The sequence below is a fragment of the Chiloscyllium plagiosum genome, unplaced genomic scaffold (assembly GCF_037043375.1).
Source record: "Chiloscyllium plagiosum isolate Xiang-an unplaced genomic scaffold, Cpla_swu_hap1 HiC_scaffold_19, whole genome shotgun sequence".
NCBI classification, from domain to species: Eukaryota; Metazoa; Chordata; class Chondrichthyes; order Orectolobiformes; family Hemiscylliidae; genus Chiloscyllium; species Chiloscyllium plagiosum.
Genome location: NW_028270157.1, coordinates 61,646,312 through 61,672,142, shown reverse-complemented (window position 1 = coordinate 61,672,142; position 25,831 = coordinate 61,646,312). Strand labels below are relative to the sequence as shown.

The following is a 25,831-nucleotide window of genomic DNA, read 5'->3' as shown; positions in this document are numbered from 1 at the left end:
CCTCTGAGATAATGTAAATGTAAATGCCCTAATCCTGGGGAATCATTAGGCAGACGATTCCTGACTCAGTGGTTCCTCAAGACAATGTAGATGTGATATACCTAGCTTTGCGGGATGGTTAAGATGCATTTATGAATGGAAGGGGTTGAATGATAGTTTAATTTGTTAATAGCAGAAGAGTAGTAGTAGATGACAGTCTAACTGAAGTGGGAGTCAACCACATTCCTGCACAAATGTTGTCCCCACCCACTTCCAAAATGTTCAGTTTCTGGAGGAAGACAGTGCAATTTAACCCTTTAATATGACATTAATGTCCAGGGAGAAAGTCCAATATAATCTTTCAACATTACAACAAATTAACAATGAATCCCTCACACAGTACTGACCATTCACAGTCCACAGGGTAAACACCAATAAATGTCTGGTAGTCCTTGGCAGAGGTGGGTACTGCAGATGCTGGAGATTAGAGTCAAGATTAGAGTGGTGAGGGCTCATTCCTGATGAAGGGCTTTTGTCCGAAATGTCGATTTTCCTCACAGTACTGACCATTCACAGTCCACTGGACAGTCACCAGCCCCTCACACAGTACTGACCACGCACAGATCACAAGATAACAACCAGTCCCTCATATAGTACTTAGCATACACATACCACAGGACAAGGGAGATGAATTTTCAGAATGAAGCAGGGATCACTTCTTAAAGCAATACATTGCAGAACCGGCTCAAACAAACTATTTTAGATCTACCAGTAGGTAATGAGATAGGGTTAATAAGAGATTACATAATTAAGGATCCTCTGGGGTAGTGATTACAACACAGTAGAATTTCAAATTCAATTCGAGGGAGAGCAATGCAATTTTCAAATTAGGGTGTTCCATTTTATTAAGGGCAATTAAAAAGTTATGAAGAAACAATTATCTTTAACAGGATGAGAAAATAAACTAAGAGGAAAAGCCATACATGAGTAATGACACACATTTTGTAATGCTCAGCAAAAATTTCTTCTGGTCAGAAAAGAAAAGGATTTGATGATAAAGATAAACCACCCATTTTTAAAAAAGGTAGTCAAAGCTGGTATGCAACCAAATAATAAGGCATACAATGCAGCAAAAATGACCAGCTGGCCAGAGGACTGGGAATCTTTTATGAAACAACATAAGATGACAAAAAAGCTAATGATGAAATTGAAAATGAAAGTAATTTGACATGAAATATTAACAAAAAAGAAACTGCAAGAGATTTCAAGGCTTTATAAAAAGAGAGAAGCTCAGCTAAGTGTGCAACCGTTGGAGGATGCAACAGGGGAATAGGAAAAATGGAAGATAATTTAAACCAACATTTTATTTGGCCTCACAGTGGAGAATGCCATAGAAATTCCCAAAGATGACAAAGTTTCAAGGTGCTATTGGGAAAGAATAGTGTTACATTCTGTATCACATGGGAAAAAGCATTTGACAACCACATGAGACTAAAGGCAGACAAATCACCAGAGCTTCATAGTTTGCATCCAAGTCTTTTCAAGGAAGTAGCTACAGAGACAGTGGAGGCATTGACCAAAATATTCCAGAGCTCACTGGATTCTAGGATGTTTACAGCAGATCGAATGTGATGCCATTGATCAAGAAGAGAGGGAGACAGAAACCATGAAATGAAGGCCACATCTGTGACTGGGTAAATGCTTGTCAATCATCAAAGAAGAAACAGCAGGTCATTTAGAAAAGCTGAATGCAATCAGATAGAGTTAATATGGTTTTGTGAAAAAGAAACAGTGTTTGACAAATTTGATGGAGTTATTTGAGGACAGAGCAAATCGAGTTGATACAGAAGAATCATAGATGTAATGCACTTTCATTTTCAGAAGGCACTCTAGAAGGTGCCAAATAAATGACATTGCACAAAATGGGAGCACAAGGTACTGAGGGTAATGTATTAGCATGGATTGAGGTTTGGTTAACATGGAAGACAGAGTTAGGATTATTGATTTTTTTTTGCATGTTGGAAAAACATAGCGCATGGAGTGCTACAAGGATCATTCCTAACGGCTCAAATTGATTACTATCTGTATTAATGACTTGAAGAAGGGGACTTAGTACGAGGTATCCAAAATTGCTGATAACATAAAAGTAGGTGGGAAGGCACACTAACGAGGACCTAAGCAAACTGCAAAGTTCAGTGAGTGGGCAAACACTTGGCAGAGCGAGATCAGAGTGTACCAGAGGGGGATTCGAATGTTACTATACATGAAACAAAAGCAGGTGCTGTGAGTAATTAAGCTGACAAATGGAATTTTTACATTTATTGCAAAGTCATGTTACAATTGTCCAGGATATTGTTGGGGTCACAGCTGGACGTTGAGTGTACAGTTTTGGCTACCAAATTTAAAAATTGATATGCTACATGATGCGGCTGTACAGGACATTGGTTAGGCCACTTTTGGAATATTGCGTGCAATTCTGGTCTCCTTCCTATCAGAAAGATGTCGTGAAAGTTGAAAGGGTTCAGAAAAGATTTACAAGGATGTTGCCAGGGTTGGAGGATTTGAGCTATAGGCAGAGGCTGAATAGACTGGGGCTGTATTCCTGGAGAGTCGGAGGCTGAGGGGTGAACTCCTAGAGATTTATAAAATCATGAGGAACATGGATAGGATAAATCCATGACAAGCCCTTTTCCTGGAGTGGGGGAATCCAGAACTAGAGGGCATAGGTTTAAGGTGAGAGGGGAAAGATTTAAAAGGGGCCTAAGGGGGCAACTTTTCCATGCAGAGGGTGGTGTGTGTATAGAACGTGTCTATGAAGGGTTGAGATGGATATGGACCAAGTGCTGGCAAATGGGACTAGATGAGGTTGGGATATTTGGTCGGCATGTACAAGGTGGACCGAAGGTCTGTTTCCGTGCTGTGTATCTCTATTACTCTACTATTGGAAGCAGTTCAATAAACATTCACTAGACTGATTACTGAGATGAAGGGGTTGGATTTTCAAATACAGCTAAAACGATTTGGCCTTTATTCAACTAAAAATATTGCTCAAGAGAAAGAAACTGTGTAACCAATGGTCATCCAGCCCTCACATTGCCTTCTCAACATAATGTCTTCAGTGTGACATCCCCATTCCACATCATGTCCACAGTGTCATTTCTCCAAAATCCTGAGCAAGAATCAAGTTAAAATGTTTGGGTCTCAAGCTAAATGGAGTTTCTCAACTAACCAAGATCATTAAGTGTCTTCAACATATTGGTATTGATGTGCTTACAGAAAAGTAAATAAGTTTCACTACTCAGCAACTTTTTACCAAGTGCCATTCTTAGTTTGTCACCACTACCATTAACTTTATCAATTCCTCTCATTATTTTATAAGCTTGTATCAGATTGCCTCTCAACCTCCTTTGCGCCAGTGAAAAATAGTTGCACTCAGAGCTGCAAATAGTTTTTCACTTTTCACAAATAGTGCCTCACAAATTGGTCTTTTTGGATTGAACTAAATTTGCAAGTATAACAATATATAAATAGAGATGTCTCGGTGTTTCTGATGTTCAAATGAACCAAAGTGTTCACCATACTTCACTATTACGCTTCATCAGCATGACCAGCATGTTGCAAAGAATTTTCCACATAACATGAGACAGTTTACCCTCAAAGATTTGATCCTTTATATTACTCTGGTGATCTTCCCTGATTCTTTGAGGTTTGTGTCACATATATGCAAGATGACTAAAAAGGCATTTGGCACGCTTGATCCTTGAGCCTAGAAGCTGGGAAATCATGTTGAGGTTGCACAGGACATGGGTGAATGAAGAAGGGCTTATGCCCGAAACGTCGATTCTCCTGCTCCTTGGATGCTGCCTGACCTGCTGCGCTTTTCCAGCAACACATTTTTCAGCTCTGATCTCCAGCATCTGCAGTCCTCACTTTCTCCCAGGACATTGGTGAGGCCTTTTCTAGAATACTGTGTCCAGTTCTGGTTGCTCAGTTATAGGAAGGATATTATCAAGCTGGAAAGGGTTCATAAAAGATTTACCAGGATGTTGCTGGCTATGGAAGGTTTGAGTTATAAAGACAGGCTGGGACTTTTTCACTGGAGCAAAGGAGGTTGAGAGGCAATCTGATACAAGCTTATAAAATAATGAGAGGAATTGATAAAGTTAATGGTAGTTGTCTTTTCCTTAGGAATGGGGGATTTCAAGACTAGGAGGCACATTTTTAAGATGAGAGGAGAGAGATTCAAAAAAGACACGAGGCAATTCTTTTATACAGAGAGTGGTTCGCGTGTGGAATGAACTTCCTGAGAAAGTGGTGAATGTGGATATAATTACAACTTTAAAAGACAATTGGATAGATAGGATTTGAATAGGAAAGGTTTGGTGGGATATGGGCCAGGAGCAGCCAGGTGGGACTAGTTTAGTTTGGGATTATGATCAGCATGGACTAGTTGGACTGAAGGGTCCGTTTCCATGCTGTATGACTCTATGAATTAAAAACACACATATTAGTAATGCTAGTAAGGAAAGTTTGTTCCACATTCTACTCCTCCTCAAAGTCGCATCATATCTGAAATCCTTCCTTGTTTGAGTTCATAGATTTGTTTTTTCCACTTCACTTCTAATTAAAAGAGAAGGCAAATTAACCCATGTCAAATGAGACAGGTATAAAATAAAGTGCGTGGGACATTCTTTATGATCCTGACAGTCAATACACGAATGTGTGTCTGACATACAGCAAACTATTCTTAGACAAGAAATATTTGCTCTCCACAGATGCTGCTAGGTCTGATTATTACTTACATTTTCTATTTTTTACATTTTATCTTAAAATTCTCATATACACTTCAGCCAACAAATATTAGTTACAAAGTATTATCAACATAACACAAATGCATCCCCGTATTAGCTTTATGGATTTCGTACTATAATTTTTGGTGCAGCTTCAATGGGACAGGTAATTGTGCAAATATTGAACAGAGCTGCATACTGGTTGAATACAGTTGAGATGGAGTTGCCCGGAGAGTCCTTAATATCTCTGGGTCTCGTGAAGCTTCTTGCTATCAGCTCAGCAAGGAATTTGCCTGCTGGTTGCCATATACCATCAACATGGCAGCTAATGAATTGCTATTCTTTATTACGGGATAAGTATGTTCAAGTGAGCATGTTATGCCTCAGACAAAAAGAGTATTGGTGAAATCACATCTTGAACACAATGTGCTCAGCGTTGGTCTCTTTACTTAAGGATCAATGCAAGTGTTTTGGAAAAAGTTCAGAGAAGTCTGTTAAATTGATATTTGGAATGAGTAGGTACTCTTATGAAGCAAGGTTGGACAGACTATGCCAGTTTCCATTGGCGTTGAAAAAAAGTGATGGGTGAACTGCCATCATGTGATGATTGAACTGGATAAGAGCAATCTTGTCAAGGTAGATGGAGAAAAGGAGAAAGTGAGGTCTGCAGATGCTGGAGATCAAAGTTGAAACTTTATTGCTGGAACAGCACAGCAGGTCAGGCAGCATCCAGGGAACAGGAGATTCGACGTTTCGGGCACAGGCCCTTCTTCAGTGTGCCCGAAACGTCGAATCTCCTGTTCCCTGGATGCTGCCTGACCTGCTGTGCTGTTCCAGCAATAAAGTTTCAACGTAGATGGAGAAAACTCTTGCTGACTCCAGAATCAGAACCCTGCTCAAAAATTAGGGTTTGCCCTTTTAGGACAAATGTAGAGAAACTTTTGCATGAATTGTACAATTTATGAACGCTGCCTCAGAAAGTGGTGGAGACTGCTTCATAAAGTATTTTTAAGGCAGAGGCAGTCAAATTTTTATTAGTCAAGGGATTCAAAGATTATCAGAGGTATATGGGATTGTGGAATTTGAAACACAAACAAATCAGTCATGATCTTATTGAATGACAGAATAGTCTGGAGGGGCTGAATGGCCTACAACTATTCCTAATTCATATGTCAGAGATTCTCACAAGAAATGGAACTGACCTAAGCTCTGCTGTTCTGCCACATCTCGCCCTTAAAGATAGTAAACAAGAGAAGGTGCCATAAACAAACATGTCCATTCTCAATGCTGGGGCAGTTCAACATAAAGAGACAAGGCTGAAGTATTTGCAACTACCATCTGCCAGAAGAGATGAGTGGGTGATCCATCTTAACCTTCCAACGACCTCAATATCATGGATTCACTCCACACGATAAAGAAAATATTGAAGAAACTGGATACTGCAAAGGATATGGTCCGGATAAAATTCTGTTATATTCATGGACTGTGAGAAAAACGAAAAGATATTGAACTGCTTGAACACTTTATGGATTCAACAGAATTTTCACAAAGGGAAATGGCTTCTGGAAAACAAAGTCAGCAGTTTAATGTGGTCTATAATCCACCTGGCAATTACTGAGTGGAAAAATAGCCGTGCATTTACATTACATTAGGTTTATGGCCATGAAATGTCAGAAAACATAGTTTTGGAAGAGATTATGAGGCCCTGTGCTAACAGTTTCCTAGCAACTCTTACTGGTCTAGGTTTGTGTTTCAAAAACCTAGGTAATCAGAATTTTTTTTTAAAAGAACAAAACTGAAAGTCCCTCTCTCTCCTTCTCTAGATGGAAGTTTTTCAGAAATCTGATAAAGTTTCCAATTCCAACTCACTTTGAAACCCTGAGAAGATGACAGTAATTACTTGGAGTAATCTAAAGATTTGGAGCCAGCCCGATTTCCATCTGAAATTAAGCTTGGTTGGAAGATCTTGCATCATATTACTTCTATCAACAATTCCATTTCAATAAGAAGCAATGTGTGATGTGTGCATTCATTAGACAGGCGGCACAGTGGCTCAGTGGTTAGCACTGCTGCTTCACTGCACCAGGGTCCCAGGTTCGATTCCAGCCTTGGGGTGACTGTCTGTGTGGAGTTTGAACATTATCCCAGTGTCTGCATGGGCTTCCTCCGGGTGCTCTGGTTTCCTCCCACAGTTCAAAGATGTGCAGGTTCAGGTGAACTGGCCAATCTAAATTGTCCATCATGTTAGGTGCACCAGTCACAGGGAAATGGGTCTGGGTGGCTTACTCTCAGGAGGGTCGGTGTGGACTTATTAGACTGAAAGACCTGTTTCCACACTGTAGAGAATCTAATCTAATCTACATTGGGGCCAATAAGAGCAATCTTCTTTTCAAAATATCACCTCTGTTCAGTCTTTCTGTTTTGTATTTTGTGAGTACAATGCGGGTTTGCAAGAATGCAACCTGGATATCAGGGGTTAAGTTATATGACGACATTATATAAACTAGGTCTGTTTTGTCTAGAATTTGGAAGGTTATGTTGTGACCTGATCGAAACCTTCAAAAATATTAACAGGGAAAGAGAGGTAGATAAACTCTTTCCACTGGCTGGAGATTCTGAAACTAAGGTGAGTAGTCTGATACTTGTTGCAGGACCATCCAGCTGCAGTATTAGGAAGCACTTCTACACGTAAAACACTTCTACACAAGCTTGGAACACTCTTCCACAAATGGCAGTTGACACTAAATCAATTGTTAGTTTTAAATCTGCAATAGATAACTTTTGTTAAGCAAAGATATTAAGGGATATGGGCCAAAGGCAGGTATATGGAGTTAGGCTGCAGATCAGTCACAATCTCATTAAATGGCAGAACAGACTTGAGGGGATGAATGTCTAATCTTGTACCTATGTTTCTTTGTTCATATATTCACTAGCTTCAACACTCACTTGCTGAAGCACAGTGGCAGCAATGTGCACAGTCTACAAAATGCTCTTCAAGGTTTGCATAAAGATTTATAACTCAGGTGCTGGTTATCGTAGTTGAGCATGTTCGCCGAACTGGGAAGTTGATTTGAGACACTTCATCCCCTGACAACCGGAACCTGCAACCGGAAGCAACAGAAACGGAACCAAATAAATTCCAGAAGAGACAGTACAGCAGTGTTTCACAGGAGGCTCCAAAGCACTGAAGATGTCACCTAGATAGGGTACGAAATGTCTGCAAATCAACTTCCTAGCTCGGTGAACATACCCATAACTACGACAAAATGCTCTGTAAAAATGTGCCAAGGTTCCTCAGACAGTACATCCAAAACTTACAATCTTTACTACCTAGGAGGACTTGGGCATCAGATCACCACCTGAAAGGTCTGTTGCAAGTGACATATCATTCTGACCTGAAACTATATCACTGGTATCAATTTTCAAAAAGCAAAGACAACCCTCTTAACAGCACTGAGGGTCTATATGCTCCACATGGACTGCATGGGTTCAAGAAAGTGGCTTAGTACAATTTTAAGGTATATTAGGAATTGGTAATGAATGAATAAAAATAAATGGAGTTCCAACAATTTCAGACATTGAAGTTTAAGCCCATTCTGATTCAGCTGTTATTGTCATATGCTTGCCTTGTTTCCCATATTGTTGTTTCCAGACAAAGCTTTTGATTACGTTCCCATTCACATTCTGGAAAAATGCTATTTCTTTACTTCAGCCATTACCAATCCTTTTGACTTTGACTTTTGTCCCATGAAACTTTTGTCATTTCACCTCTCTGCCCTATTCCCAGGTCTTGTGCTTTGCTTAACATTCTTTGCCCCTTCTCAATCAAAAAATTAATTCTGTTTCTCTCCACAGATGCATCAGACCTGCTGAGTACTTTTAACACTTTTGGTGCTCAATAGTTTTGGCTGTACTGTCCATTTAATTAAATATGCACTGAAACAAGTGGCCAATACAATGGTAGGTGGACAATGACCACCAAACCATGTCTCAGTGAGCCAATCCCTTCCAAAGATGAAGCACATTTTTTAACATAGAGAAACAGCAACTCAGGAACAGAACTACACAGATGCTGCAGACAAATGACGTTATGAACAAGAATATAATATACAGTAATGCATGTCCCAAAGAACCAACACAAAAAGACCAGATGTGGAAAAATGACTCCAATGGGACTAAATGTCAGATGTGGGTTTTATGGGAAATGAATAAAGGACATTTTGTTCAAAAATTCCAATCAGGAACAAGCACTAATGACCGAATTATTCTTCTCATTCAAGTTATATTTACAGTGTCAACATCAAGATGTATACTGAAATGGTCATTAAATTGTAAAATGTTGTACCAGTCAGGGATATTGATGCAAGTGACGACACAAGTCATAGAATTCTATAAAGATACAGAACAGAAGGTCATTCTTGACTGTGCCTGCCAGCTCTTTGGTGGTGCTGTCCAATTAGCCCCATGCCTTTTCCTCAAAGCCATGCATCATTTTCTCATTCAAGTATTCATCCAATCTGCTTCCACCACTCTTCTAGGCATTGCATCCCGATCATTACAATTTTTGCATAAAAAACTCATCTAACCAGTCACCCAAAAGTTGATACCAATGATTCAATATTGTACATTTCAGCAGCACCATGGTATCCTTTTGAAAATTTGATGCATATTAATGTTGACAATACACACATCCTAGGTCAGGCAAAACAAAGACATGCATGAGAATTCTATCAATAAACACATCGACTTAGATCCTATCTACCTTCCCTTGAAAAGAACTGGAAATGACATCACCCATCTTAAGAAACCAAGACCTATAAAGAGAGAGGTGGGACATACCACCAGCGCTTCACCGGAGACTCTCACTGAAGTTGTCACCTGGCATTGTGACAAAACGTTTGAAAACAAACCTTCCACCTCAGTGAGCTAACTTACCTAATGGAGACAACATTCCAACTGCAGCTTAACAAGTGTTTCAACAGGTGTTTGCATAACTTTGCTTTTGTACACTGTTAAAAATCAGTTTAAAGAGTGTAGAACGATTGTAGGAAATAGGAAACTTAGATCTGCACAGAGGAGCTCGCAAGGAGTCGACCATACCCGCGCCATCATACAACACCAGGTTAAAGTCAAACACATTTATGTGGAAGCACTACTCCTTCATCAGGTGTTTGTGGAGTATACTTATACTGGTCCAACACTGGCACCTCTAAATCTTTTGTCAAGTAGTCTCTGTTTCAGTTCATAAAACCAAAGGTCTCAGATGCATTATTTTGTTTAAAAAAATGTTAATTTCTTTAAATTTTTTTGTCTGTACACCCTTTTAATATGTGTCATTAGCTTATGTTGCCTATCCTCAATATTCATTAAAAATGCATCGTTCAACACTTCTCAATATTACAATGCCACGTGTTTGGCAATTCCGCGAGCCTTTCTACTCCCAGGATGTCCAGTGGTATTTTCCTCACTGACTTATCACATCACAGGTTCATCATTTCTCTCTTCACAGACTTTCTTCAGGAGTTACTGTTTTTATTTCAAATCTCCTCTACCCACAATGTGTTACTTGTAATTTAACATTTAGCCAATTTCTGGCTCAAACAATTCTGGACACAAACCGCTATGACCCTAACGATTCCACGACTGCCACTTTCACTTACCATACATAACTTCAAAAGCATATCCCTTACCAACTCATTTTGTTGCATCAAAGGTTTTGGAGATGAAATAAACTTTTGGGGACATGGGAGAGTAAGGTAAATGGTAATAACCACAAACCACAAATGGGCTTAATTTACGAAAGAAAAATCTGTGAATTGAACAGCCTTTTCTCTTTTCTGGAAAACCCCACACTACCAATGGTTACCGTCCAGTGGTTGAAGGTTCAATCATATAATTGTGGGCTTAAGTCTCACACCAGTCTTGAACACAAATCGAGAAGCAGATGCTCTCAGTGCAGTAATATAAAAGCAAATAGATGTTGGAAATCAGAAGCAAAACAGAATTCTCTGTTCCACGTATGTATTATTGGTGGCATGCTGCATTCCCTGACTTATCATCTTTCAGCTATTATAGTGTATCATCTAGTCTCTCAGGCAGACATAAGAAGTCCTATAGCACAATTCAAGAAGAACTGCAAATTTATTTGATTAAAACAGATTTTTTGAACATGAACACATTTTGTTACGCAAAGCTTTGACATGTGCTAATTGACTGCTGTGCTTCCACAATGTAGTATCTTTACATTAATATTCGTTACATTTGTTGTGAAGCACTTTCGGGTGACCTGAAGTACTGAGAAGTGACATAAAAGCAAAACTTTCTTGTGCATTCTGCTGGAGAACACTTCATGGACCGAGGTGGTCAAAAGTGCAGAACATGAACCCCCTATCTAGGACCAACTTAGATGAACTTTATGCCAAAAACTCATCATACAATACCTGAAATTTACTTGACATGTGTGAGAAACCACTGAGGGTCACAAGTGTTAATACCCCCTAATTCAGAAATGTTTCTATTTAACACAGTTAATGGAATGTTAAATTCAAAGTCATTCCTCAGGGCTCAAGCTCTGTGAAGTTTTGTATTTTTCTATTGTAAATCAAGTTTTCAAGGACGAGTGCACTCCCCAATACAGATATGCTGAAAACATCTTTATTGTGCACCATTTCTTACTTGCAAGTTAGGAAATCCAAAACATGTTCAGATGGGTGAAACAGAGATGCAGCTACACAACACCAGACTTTTGATTACAGAGAGATTCTCAGGATAAATCCACCATCCAAACACAACAAACAGGTGACAGAGCCCCTTGGTGAGGAGACACAGCACAGCACAATGGAGGAAATGGAGAAAAACTGCAGAAAAACTGGGACCTGGGGGCACTTGTACACGAAAGACAGAAAGCAAGTACACAGATGCAGCAGATAATCAGGAAGGCTTGTGGAATGTTGGTCCAAGATTAAGGGGGTTGGAGTAGAAGAGTAGTGACGTCTTACCGTAACTGCACATGAGACACCAAATCTGAAATACTGAGAGCAGTTTTGGTCCCCCTATTTAAGAAAAGATATCATTTCACTGGAGGAAATCCAGAGTATGTTCACTGAGATGATCCTGAGTATGGATGATTAGTCTTATGAGCAAAGGTTAAAAGGATTGCGACTCTACTCACTGGAATTTAGAAGAACGGGGGTGAATGCATTCCAAGATAGAGGATTCTTAACAGCTTAGATAGAGTAAATGCTGAGAGAATGTTTTCCATCATGAAACAGTCTCGGACCGGATGGCATGGTCTCAGAATTAAGGGTGCCAATTTAAAACTGAGATGAGAAGGAATTTCTTCTCTGAGAGGACTGAGTCTGTATGGAACTCCTCATCACAGAGAGCTGTGGGCACAATGTCCTTGTGTATAGTGAAGGCTGTATTAGATGGGTTCTTGATCAGCAGGGGAAAACACAGAAAAGTGGACATGAGGAGAGTCAGATCAGCCATGATCCAATTGAATAACACAGCAGGATCGAGGGGCTGAATAACCTACCCCTGTTCTTATTTCTTATGATCTTATGACATTTGGAGGATGCATCTTTGGACGTATGACGTTCTCACCCCCAACTCCACCATCCACGTTGGTGGCCCAAACAAAAATGACTGTAGCCTGCAGTCATTTTCTTTTATCACAGTTCTGTAAAATTAGTTGGCAACATCTTCACTGACACCGTATCATAGAATCCCTCCAGTGTGGAAACAGGCCATTTGGCCCAACAAGTCCACTCTGACCGTCCAAAGAGTAGCCCACCCAGACCAATTCCCCACTCCTATTACTCTACATTTCCCATGACTAATGCACCTAACCTACACATCCCTGAACACTATGGGAAATTTAGCATGGCCAATTCACCTAACCTGCACATCTTTGGGTTGTGGGAGGAAACTGGAGCAACTGTAGGAAACCCATGCAGACATGGGAAGAATGTGCAAACCACAGAACCCGTTATTGGCAAAAGTATTGAAAAGAAATGTTGCTCAGAGTATGAGCAACAAATTCTCAACATCATTAAACTGAAAACCCACTGTATAGCATTCTAATTACAGTTTGAAATGACATGCTTCATGGATTTTGAATTTTGTTATGAACCTGGACCCAGACGGCTAAATTTAAGATACGGTCTGGTTGGGGCCAGTGACTTTTATTTTTTCAAACTGCGATATCCAGGGTAGTTATTAAGAGAATAAAGTCACAATACTTCACAGTTTTGAACAAACTACAATTGACTTTAGCATATAATATTAAAACAGTAATACAAATGACAATACAGGCGTAACTTATTTTCAAAACCTAGAATTAACCTGTGAAGATAACTTAAATATGGGTTCTAGACGGTGATCAAATGTCCTGCAGCACACATCAAACACAAGAGCAAACCAGACCAACACAGGTCCCATGGATTTCTCAATAACTCACCCCTTCCCCCTATCCCCACCCATGCAGCCAACTCCTTTAGCCATTAGGGACCCATACTGGGTCATCAAATCTCAAAACTTCATAAATGATGCAAATGCTTTTGTTGTTCTGGCCTGGAAACTGCCTCGCTTGGGCCTCTCTGCCATGGTCTGTCTCAGCAACTGCTGCTAGTCTGCTTGGTCATTCTAGTTTCCTAGCACTACACTCCCCTGGACTCCAGTGTCCTAACTCCAGCTCTTGACTAACAGCTAGCTTCATAGAGGCAATCTTATCCCTGAATTTTACTTTGAGCTCCAATCTTGTACAGTTCTGTAAAGCAAATACAGCTTTTGCAAGTTTCTCGATCAGTTACTCAGGATAGTTCAACACTAGCTAAAGAGAAGTTCAAAAGGAGCTCCTAGATTGTGGAAAAGGCCTGGAGGATTGGAAAACTGTCAATGTTACACCTTTATTTAGAAATAAAGGGGAAGGAGACAAAAACGATCTATAGGCCAGTTAGCTTAACGTTTGTTATTCGGAAAAAGTGTTCACGTTTATAATAAAAGAACATAATTGAATGACAATTTGAAATACATAATCAATTTCTCAGTGGCATTGAAATTTTAATGTTTGCAGGCCTCTTGGGAGCCCTTCATTGCCTCTCCCAGTACAGAGCCAATAATCTTCTCATTGCGAGTCCTCATTCCAGCACTTAGCTGCCTACTAATTCCGAGAACATTTTCATGAGCTCTAATAGCACAGAGCCATCCAAGTACTCCTGACTCCTCACTGAGCCCCTACATAGAATACATGTTATTGAGATGCCTTCCCCACAGTACAGTACTCTTATTATGGAATCTGCTTCCATGCCTGTCTCTCACATTCTCAGTCACTGCCTGCAAACTCTGAACTTCGCTTTAGTTAATACTGAATTATTCTGAGTAACTGATTGAGAAACTGGCAAAAAAAACCTCTATCCCATTGTTGTGAACATCGCCACTTTCCAACTCTTGGAACTCTGCTCCATAATTGTCCCATTCTTGCAGAATGATGAAATGAATTTCATCACGACCTAAATGCATTGTGAAATCAAATGAAATAAAGCACATGGACCCAAATTAAAACCAGTGACTTGAAGATGTAGAAAAGTAAAGTGAAACATACATTTAGGGCAAGTCCTTAAAATGGAGGAAAGTTTAAATTGAAAGATTTTTAAAAGGATATTTTACAGAAGTATGTATGCCACTTTTTTGAATGCTATCAATATTTCACCATGAAGATGATTTCTTGTGTGCAACATCTGAAATCTGTTTACATTGAACAGGATTTTAAACAGAGGACCTCTTCTGGCATTCCTTGATAGCACAGGTTGATGTTCTGCAGTGTCACTCACCATCAACTGGATATACTTTTATACTTACAGGTTATGTTTATGGAAAGGTAGTGCAGTTAGTAGTAAAACCTCAGTAATTTGTTTCCTGGCAAATTATCATTAGAAACATGTCTCAACAGCAACAGGTAAAATTGGTTTGAAATATAAATGCATCATGAAGATGAATATCTAGTAGCAGAAATAACCAGATTCCCAATTTTTATTTGACACAGAATTAATTAAGTTATGGAAAAAAAATTCTTCCTAAATTTAGAAGATTTTTGTCAGGGAACATAATTGTGACAGACTAACTTGCCACAACATAAAAGACTTCACATATTTAAACAGTAATTTAAAAAACAGACCTCAATATTTATCACTTTACTAATCATTTCTATGTTTTTTTACTCTCTCAGCTGTCTCATTTTGGCTCTGACCTTTCTTCCTGGATCTGAACATTTTTTTCAGATAATTATCCAAGACTGTTTTGAAAGCCTCAACTAAAGCTGCCTGAATATACATCATAGCTACTCACTAAGTAATCTGCTATCCTCAATGCTTTTACGATCTGATGGAATGCATCCAAAGAAGTAATCTTCCAGGAGCTCTCAGATTCTGGAAAAGACCTTGAGGATTGGGAAACTGGCAATGTTACACCTTTATTTAGAAATAAAAGGGAAGGAGACAAAAAAAATCTCTCTAGGCCAGTTAGCTTAACGTCTGTTATTGGGAAAATGTTCAAGTTTATAATAAAAGAACATAATTGAATGACATTTTAAATACATAATATGATCAAACAGAGTCAGCATGGCTTCTTGAAGGAGAAATCATGCCTGATAAATTTACTACAATTCTTAAAGATAACATGCAAGATAGATCATGAGGACACAGTGGAAGTAATATACTTGGACTTACGGAACGTGTTTGATAAGGTACCATATGTTGGGCTATTTAAGACAAGAAGAGCTTATGGTGGTGGAAGTGGTTATTAGCATGGATAGAGGATTGGCTAACTATTGAAGACAAGGGCGGCATTTTCAGGATGTAAATCTGTAATTAGTGGAATGCCACAGGGTTCACTACTGGAACAACAATTTTTACAACAATGTACTATAGATATGTTTGCAAATGACAAAAATGGACGGAAAGCCAAGTGGTGAGGATGATACAAAAAGAGTCTGCAGCATGACATTGACAGGTTAAGTGAATGGGTGAAAAATTGACATATGGCATATAATGTGGGAACTTGTTATGATTTGCACTTTGTTAGGCACAATGAAGGAATGGAAATTTATTTAAATAAAGAAAGACTGCAGAAAGCTACAGAACAGAGGGATTTAGGAGTCTTGGTCCATGAATTACAAAAGACTAAGATCCAAGTTCAGCAAGTAATAGAGGAGGCAAATGGAGTCAAAGAATCCTATAGTTTGGAAACAGACCCACCAGTCCACTGCGTCTATGCCAACCAGATATCCTAAGCTGAACTAGTCTCATTTGCCTATGTTTGGCCCATATCCCTCTAAACCGTTCTTATTCATGCATCTGTCCAAATGCCTTTTAAATGTTGTAATTGTTGGCTTTTATTTCTAAGGGATTGGAGGAGTATATAAGTAGGAAGGTTTTGCTAAAACTGTATAAGTCATCCATCAGACTGGAGCTGGAACACTATGAAGAGATTTAGGACTCTTATCTATGGAAAAATATAGTTATGTTGGAGGCAATCCAGAGAAAGTTCATTAGTCCAATATCAGGTACAGAGGGAATATCATGAATGTATAGAACCCCTACACTGTGGCCCAACAAGTCCACACTGATTCTTCGAAGGGTATCCCACCAAACCTGTTCCCCATTACTCTACCTTGAACCCTCACTAATGCACCTAACCGACACATCCCTGAACATTATGAGCAATTTAGCATGGCCAATTCACCTAACCTCTATATTTCTGGATTTTGGGAGGAAACTGAAGCACCAGAGGAAACCCATGCAGACATGGGAAGAAGGTGCAGACACTACACAGACAGTCACCAGAGGATGGAATCGAACCCGGGTAACCTGGCGTTGTGAGGCAGCAGTGCAAACCACTGAGCGAGCGTGCCGCCCCTTGCTGTGAGATGTTAAACAGATTTACATATATTCATTGGAGTTTAGAAGAACGAGAGCCAGCCTTATTGAAACATAGAAGATAGAGGGAGATGCATAAATACCGTTTCCCCTTGTGGGAGACTCCAGGCCCACAGGGCATAACCTCAGAATGAGAGGTTGCACCTTTAGGACAGAAATGAGAAGGATTTTTTTCTCTCGGTAGCAAAATTCCTTACTGCAGTGGACTGTCAAAGCTGGGTCAAGGCCAAAATTTTTAATCAGCAAGGGAATCAAGAATTCTGGGGAAAAAGCCAGGTAAGTGGAGTTGAAGATTATCAGGTCAGCCAAGATTTTATTAAATGGCAGAGAAACTCAATGGGCTTCATTATTTCCCTCTGAAGTATAACACTATCTTCCTCAATGGTCATGATTCTTGCAAGCTTTGTATCATTTACAAATTTTATAATTGTGCCCAGCCCACAGTTCTACATTATTAACAAGCAGGGATCCCAGCACCAATCCTTCGGGAAGCCCATTATAAGCAATCTTCCAATCCAAAACGCAGCCATGCGTCAAGACTAAGTTTCCTGCTCATCAATGAATTTCACCTCCATGTTGCTATTGTCCTTTCTATTTCATCCCATAACCACTGCCACTGAAATAATTAGTCAATCATGTTTGAGGGACCATAATGTGCATAAATAATTTCCAAGAGGGGCTGGTGGAGAGAGAAGGGGAAGTGAGGAGTCAGATAGATCAAGAATGATTAAGAATTGTGATGATCTGTGACGTAATTTTGCCTTCATCATGCTATTTGACTTGATGCAGGGATGTTCATTTTATCTCCACTAACATTTTCTCAAGATGTCACCATCTATTTCCCGACATTCTATATCTTCCATGTCCTTAGCCACGGTAAACACTGACACAAAGTACTCGTTTAGCATCTCCTGCAGTTCCACACATGGGCTGAGTTGCTAATCTTTGAGAGGCCCTATTTGTTCCCTCGTTGCCCTTTTGTCCCGAATGTATTCATACAATCCCTTTGGATTCTCCTTAACCCTATTTGCCAAAGAAACCTTAGATCCCCCGCATTTTGGAAAGGCAAATCAGGGCAGGATTCATACACTTAATGGTAAGGTCCTGGGGAGTGCTGCTGAACAAAGAGACCTGGAATGCAGGTTCACAGTTCCTTGAACACAGAGTCAAAGATAGATAGGATAGTGAAGGCGGCATTTGGTATGCTTTCTTTTATTGGTCAGAACATCGAATGTATGAGTTGAGAGGTCATGTTGCGGCTATACAGGACATTGGCTAGGCCACTTTTGGAATATTGTGTGCGACTCTTGCTCCCTACCATCAGAAGGATATTGTGAAACTTGAAAGGGTTCAGAAAAGATTTACTAAGATGTTGCCATGTTTGGAGGGTTTGAGGTATAAGGAGAGACTGATTAGGCTGAGGTTGTTTTCCCTGGAGCATTGGAGGCTGAGGGATAACCTCAGAGGTTTGTAAAATCATGAGGGGCATGGATAGGATAAATAGATAAAGTCTTTTCCCTGGGGTGGGGGAGTCCAGAACCAGAGGGTATAGGTTGAGGGTGAGATGGTAAAAATTTAAAAGGGACCTAAGGGGCAACTTTTTCACAGAGTGATGATTGTAGGAATGATCTGGGAGAGGAAGCGGTGGAGGCTGGTACAATTACAGCATTTAAAAGGCATCTGGATGGGTATATGAATAGGAAGGGTTTAGAGGGATATACACCAAATGAGACTATACAGTATTAGGTTAGGATACCTGGTTGGCATGGACTGAAGGGTCTGTTGCCGCATTGTACATCTCTATGGCTCTACTACATTGGAAAACTGAGCATGGATACTGTGGCATTAAAGAATCCGAAAGACATTTATGAAAGCTAATTATACACAAACATTACATTCTTCAGGGACAGCATGTCTAGGTTAGCATTAAGCCAGCGCTTTACAAAAGAGTAGCATGCTTTCAGATGATCATGTTTCAGATGATCAGATTAGGATGGAGTAGGAGTTCTTTATCCACTCAGGTCACATGTTATGATACATTGGTGATATCATGACTATGTCTTTCAAAGTTGTACTGACATACTGAACACGAGAAGTTATGCAACACTGCACTGAAAAATTAAGGATGAGAGAATAACCAATCGTGACAGCGGAAATGGAGTCATCCAATACATGTTAACAAATGCACTGGGGGGGGGGGGCGCGGAGGCAGAGTTGTTGTAGCATTTAACAATTGTTCTCTTTGCAATTTACAAGTGACTTGATTGTACAAAGCTCACTCATTGGTTGTGACAAACGTTTATCCCATTGCTCCAAAAAACCTGAAGAGCTGGTTTAGAGCAGTTGCTGCATGAAAACCTTGCACTGTGTTATACATGCAGCTGACATGAAAATGTTACTTCAACATAGTAGTTGAGTGTGTCAAGTACGTGTGCAGGCAAACAAATAGTCTTTTCTTGGATTACTTTTAGTTTAGAAAAAACAAAGGCAAGTAATATCGCTTCCCGAATCAAAGTTCAGAGATTTCACTGAATGAATTTTGTAAGATTAGATTCCCTACAGTATGGAAACAGGCCCTTTGGCCCAACAGGTCTACACTGACCCTCTAAAGAGAGACCCACCCAGACCCATTCCCCTATCCTCTATTTACCCCTGACTGATGTACCTAACACTATGGACAATTTAGCATGGTCAACTCCCCTAAACAGCACATCTTTGGACTGTGGGAGGAAACTGGAGCACCACAGACAGTTGCCCAAGGCTGGAAACGAACCCAGGACCCTGGTACTGTGAGGCTAACTATTGAGCCATCGTGCCCCCCCCCCCCCCCCCCCCCCCCCCCATGGTAACTAATTTGAGAATAAGAACTAATTAAAGCTTCATGTGAACACAATTAATACAATGTTTCAACTGCAGATGTGTGGAGGGTACTGGTCTGACAGTTACCATCCTCTTCAATTGAACAATTTTATCAACATTCACCTTTTCTATCTTAATGCTCCGGTGAAGGACAATGTACTGACATGATTACTGTCATGCAACAATGTATCCTGAAGAAAATAGTCACATTACAGTCAAGGCTGAAGGGAAACACAGCAAGCAATGTAATTACTATTAGCAAATCCCTGCTGCAATTGAAAAAAAATCTTGTGCAGTAGATGCTCTGGTAATGATGCATCATAAAATTGGCTATTCCTGTTTCACCTCTAATTTTCCAGATGCAGGGATACTCACTCAAATGTTGTCAAGCAAAGTGAGTGAAATGTCACTAATACGAAAATGACATTTACAAAAGAATGTACTTCCTGTAGCTTTATCAAATGTTTTTGATAACAATGGGATAATTGAATTCAGGCACAGTCATAGAGATGTACAGCACGGAAACAAACCCTTCGGTCCAACTCGTCCATGCTGAGCAGATATCTAATCTAATCTAGTCCCATTTGCCAGCACCTGGCCCATATCCCTCTAAACCCTTCCTATTCATATACCCATCCAGATGTCTTTCAAATGCTCTAATTGTACCAGCCTCCACCACTCCCTCTCGCAGCTCATTCCATACCCGCACCACCTTTTGCGTGAAAAAGTTACCCCTTAGGTCTCTTTTATATCGTTCCCCTCTCACCCTAAATCTATACCCTCTAGTTCTAGACTTCTCCACCCCAGGGAAAAGACTTTGTCTATTTACCCGATCCATGCTCCTCATGATTTTATAAATCTCTATAAGGTCACCCCTCAACTTCCAATGCTTCAGGGAAAACAACCCTAACCTATTCATCCGGTCCCTATATCTTAAACCCTCCAAACCTGGCATCATTCTTGTAAACCTTTTCTGAACCCTTTCAAGTTTCACAACATCCTTCCGATAGGAAGACCAGAATTGAAAGCCATATTCCAAAAGTGGCCTAACCAATGTCCTGTACAGCTGCAACATGACCTCCCAATTCCTGTACTCTGTGCCTCCTTCTTCACTATCCTATCTATCTGCAACTCTACTTTCAAGAAAATACAAACCTGCACTCCAAGGTCTCTTTGTTCAGCAACACTCTCCAGCAGGACCTTACCGTTAAGTGTATAAGTCCTGCTAAGATTTGCTTTTCCAAAATACATCACCTTGCACTTACCTATATTAAACTCCACCTGCCACTCCTCAGTCCATTGGCCCATCTGACCAAGATCCCATTGTACTCTAAGCTAATCTTCTTCACTGGCCACTACACCACTTATTTTGGTGTAATCTCGAAACTTAATAACTGGACCTTGTATGTTCACATCCAAATTATTTATATAAGACAACAAAATGCAGTGGACCCAGCACTGATCCTTGTGGCACACCACTGGTCACAGGCCTCCAGTCTGAAAAGCAACTCTCCACCACCACCCCCTCTGTATTCTACCTTTTGAGTCAGTTCTCTATCCAAATGGCTAGTTGTCCCTGCATTCCATGAGATCGAACCTTGCTAACCAGTCTCCCATGGGGAACCTTGTCGAAATCCACATAGATCACATCTACTGCTCTGCCCTCAATCCTCTTTGTTACTTTTCCATGCTCAAAGCCATGCTGACTATCCCTGATCAGTCCTTGCCTTTCCATATACATGCAAATCCTGTCCCTCAGGATTCCCTCCAGCAACTTGCCCACTACCAATGTCAGGCTCACCGGTCTATAGTTCCCAGGCTGTTCCTTATGGTATTTCTTAAATAGCGGCACCACGTTAGCCAACCTCCAGTCTTCCGGCACCTCACCTGTGACTATCAATGATACAAATATCTCAGCAAGCACTTCTCTAGCTTCCCACAGAGTTCTAGGGTACACCTGATCAGGTCCTGGGAATTTATCCACCTTTATGCGTTTCAAGACATCCAGCACTTCCTCCGCTGTAATCTGGACATTTTGCAAGATGTCACCATCTATTTCCCTACAGCCTATATCTTCCATATCCTTCTCCACAGTAAACACTGATGCAAAATACTTGTTCAGTACCTTTCCCAATATCCTGCGGCTCCACACATAGGCTGCCTTGCCGATCTTTGAGGGGCCCTATTCTCTCCCTAGTTACCCTTTTGTCCTTAATGGATTTATAAAATCCCTTTGGATTCTCCTTAATCTTATTTGCCAAATCTATCTCACGTTCACACACCACCACCCCACGCCCGCCACTCCTCCGACCTGGCTCTCCTGATTTCCTCAAGTATAGTCCTACTGCCTTTATACTCTAAGAATTCATTCGATCTTTCCTCTGTATACCTGACATATGCTTCCTTTTTTTTCTTAACTCAATTTCTCTAGTCATTCAGCATTCTTTATACCTACCAGCCTTTACTTTCACCCGAACAGGAAGATACTGTCTCTGGACTCTGAAGGCTTCCCATTTTCCAGACATCCCTTTGCCTCCAAACATTTGCCCCCAGTCAGCTTTTGAAAATTCATGCTGAATACTGTCAAAATTAGCCTTCCTCTAATTTAGAATTTTACTTTTAGATCCGGTCTGTCCTTTTCCATCACAATTTTAAAACTAATAGAATTATGGTTGTTGGCCCCAAAGTGCTCCCCCACTGACACTTCAGTCACCCATCTTATCTTATTTCCCAAGAGTAGGTCAAGTTTTGCACCTTTTCTAGTAGGTACATTCACGTACTGAATCAGAAATTTTCTTGTACACACTTAAATTCTTCTCCATCTAAACCCTTAACATTATGGCAGTCCCAGCCTATGTTTGGAAAGTTGAAATCCCATGCCATAACCACCCTATTCTTTTTATAGGCAACTGAAATCTCCTTACAAATTTGTTTCTCAATTTCCCGCAGACTATTAGGGGGTGTATAATACAATCCCAATAAGGCGATCTTCCCTTTCTTATTTCTCAGTTCCACCCGAATAACTTCCCTGGATGTATTTCCAGGAATATCCTCCCTCAGTACAGCTGTAATGCTATCCCTTATAGAAAATGCCACTCCCCTTCTTCTCTAGCCCCACCCCCCCCTTTCTATCCTTCCTTTAGCATTTGTATCCTGGAACATTAAGCTGCCAGTCCTGTCCATCCCTGAGCCATGTTTCTGTAATTGCTATGATACCCCAATCCAATGTTCCTAACCATGCCCTGAGCTCATCTGCCTTCCCTGTTAGGCCCCTTGCATTGAACTAAATGCAGTTTATTTTATCAGTCCTACCTTGTTCTCTATTTTGTTCCTGCCTGTCCTGACTGTTTGACTCACTACGTTTCCCAACTGTACCAGTCTCAGGTTGATCTCTTTGCTCACTGTTTCCCTGGGTGCCATTCTCCGACCTTATTAGTTTAAATCCTCTCGAGCAGCTCTAGTAAATTTCCCTGCCAGCATATTAGTCCCCTTCCAATTCAGGTGTTTCCGTCCTTCTTGTACAGGTGATTTCTACCCCAGAAGAAGAGATTCCTATGATCCATAAACGTTAATCCTTCCCCCGTATCAGCTCCTCGGCCACGCATTCATTTGCTCTATCCTCCTCTTCGTTCCCTCTTTACCTCATAGCACTCAGAATAATCCAGATATTACCAACTTTGAGGGCATCTTTTTTAAATTCCTGGCTATCTTTCTATATCTTCCCTTCAGAATCTCACCCAGTCATTTGCTACAGCCGATTTTAGAATCAATTTTTAAAATTAATGGAAATGTTTCAGATTTGATTCTGATGAATGGTCATCAACCTGAAATGTTAAATCTGTTTCTCTATCCAGGTGCTGTCAGGTATGCTGAATATTCCAGCATTTTTAATTTTTATTGCCAAATTCCCACATCCATATGACTTTTCAGTTTTGCTTGTTTTCTGCAAGGATCTGGGCATGTACTTAACTAGGTATTGCAATTACAATTCGTGGGTCTATGTGTACCTTTCAATCCTTCATACATGTCAACAAAGGCGTCTTTATCCACAGTAATAACCAATGCTTTATTTGACATGGGAGTGCTTGTGGAGGAGAGATTATGCTCACTAGTGAGAACATCTCCCATTTTGATTAAGTCTCCTGACTGTTCTGAAAATTCAACAAAAGCAAAATCCAACACTAATGATTATGAATGGAGTCTTGGGCTGTCAGAGGTAAGACTTACTCCAGCAAACCTCAGAGGTGGCCAGATATGGATCTTTGAAATTATGCAAGATTATGAGAGGATAATTTGTAATAAGATTAATTCCACTGATTGTCAAGCTGGGGCAGAGTAATTACAGAAATAATTAAAAGGGAGGTTAAAAACAAAAGATTTAAGGATTTAGAATTAACTGCCATAAGGCACTGAAGCAGAAACCATAACTACTTTGAAAAATAAATTAGATGGCTGTTTAAAAAGGGATATGAGCAGCATTCAGATAGTGAGATGGACTAGGTAGCTCATTACAGGGCCTGGTGTTGCAGGCATGCTTAACAGACAATGTGGATTGTTTCTGTGTAATCATATTGCATGATTCTGTAACACTTCAAGTTTCACAATAATTGGGTAAGTCAACAATAAAATGAATTAGAATCATTGTACAGGTTTGATAAATTTGTCAAAGGAACTATTGAAAATAACACCGATTGTGAGCTTGCGTCAGTTTCTGAAAGCTATCCACACAGTTTGGATTTCCCACCCCGTTCCCACAGTTCATGACTTTTCCTTCTCCAAGTTTTATTTTATTTTGCCTATCACCTGACCACCACCCTGAACTGCACATCCTTTCTGATTCAATACCACACAATATGTTAACCATGTCCTGTGTCAATACACCTTTAAGAGGTGTATTTTGTCTTTTTTTTGTGAAGTGAGGTTGAGATGGAGTGTTCTGCTCCCAGTCAATACAGTACAGAGGAACCTCGATTATCCAAATACCAATTATCCGAAGGAGATCTCGAGGTCCCGATGGACACATTACATCAAAGATGTGTTTCCAACAATGATTGCATCTTTTGTTTACAATGATTAAACAGGCACTGTCTCTAAATGACTGACCTCCAGCCCTCCCTCTCTCTTCCCCCCACCCCCTCCAAAAACTGTTCCCCAGATAATCTCTCCTACATTGTCCTGTACAGGACAAATGTGGAGCCTGTCAAAATGTTGCAGTAAAAAGTTGTGTGTGGCTGTGGCTGTGTGCTTGCGCGCGTGCAATTTGGAAATTTACACCACAAAGGCAGCAGCAGCAGCAGCAGCAGCAGCAATCTTGTTGTCCACTCGCCCCAGAGAGGGAAGCGGTGTTGGATGGGGTTGGGCAGCAGGGGCAGGGTTTGGGGGTGGTGGACGGTGTTGGACAAGGTTTTGGGAGTTGGGGGGCAGGGCTCGTGTGCTTTGTGCTGGGGGTGAGGGGCGGGGTTGGATGGGTGGTGGGCAGAGTTGGGGACGAGGTCTCCCACGCTGTGTGTTGCAGCAGTCTCCAGAACAGGGAGCAGACTTGAAAAACTCCAAGCCCTGGAGGAAAGGCATTTAATCAATTAAACGAATAATCGATTATCCAAACGAAATAGTGCCTGTCCATCTCGTTTGGATAATTGAGGTTCCCCTGTCAACAGCTTGAGGCGCCTTGGGTTTTTCTTAAAAAAACGTTGGAACAAAAGCAGCAGCCTGAGTGGGTGGGGTCAAGCTCCCACATAACCAGGATTTTAGTTTTAGCTTTCTGTAGCTGTTGGAGTTGTGAAAGGTATGACATCTGTCTCTCACTCTCTCTTTGCTTCAGCTAAAAGCTTGGGTTCTCTTCCTGCTGCTGGAATTGAATGCAAGACAATGTTACTGAGTTTGCCTTTGCCAAGGATGTGCTTAAGGGAGGCTACAATTCTGGAATAGTAAAATTAGTATTTCATTTTTTTTTTTAAGTACAGGTCACTCTTTTATAGTGTGCATTTTGTCAATGTGAATTAGCTGTAATACAATTGACAAATAGGGGACACTGTTTCCAAAGCACAAACTTTTAAAACATGCATTGGCTATAGAGTGATTGCATCACCAACACTAAGTGTGCGATTCTTGTATAGCAGGGGGTCGCTCAAGAATGCAACTATCGCACTATATCAGAAATGACTGTATTGCCATAGAGTAAGAGTTAAACCAATTATTTTATACTATAGCTAAAATACCGACAAAATAAAAATATGACTAAAGCATGGTTTTCTTCAAGCCTGATTG

General features: G+C 40.5%; 1 protein-coding gene across 13 annotated transcripts in view; it reads right to left on the bottom strand.

Moving 5' to 3' along the window:
- yaf2 (YY1 associated factor 2) overlaps window positions 1–25,831 on the bottom strand; it is a 200,862-nt gene that overhangs the window by 153,450 nt on the left and 21,581 nt on the right. For 5 of the 13 annotated variants that reach the window (XM_087997457.1, XM_087997451.1, XM_087997449.1 and 2 more), the window contains exon 4: window positions 11,768–11,821. The exons of the other annotated variants lie outside the window; for them this stretch is intronic. In XM_087997457.1, coding sequence (XP_087853583.1) covers window positions 11,768–11,821 — 54 coding nt within the window. The remainder of the gene's footprint in view (window positions 1–11,767; window positions 11,822–25,831) is intronic. 13 annotated transcript variants of the gene reach the window in all.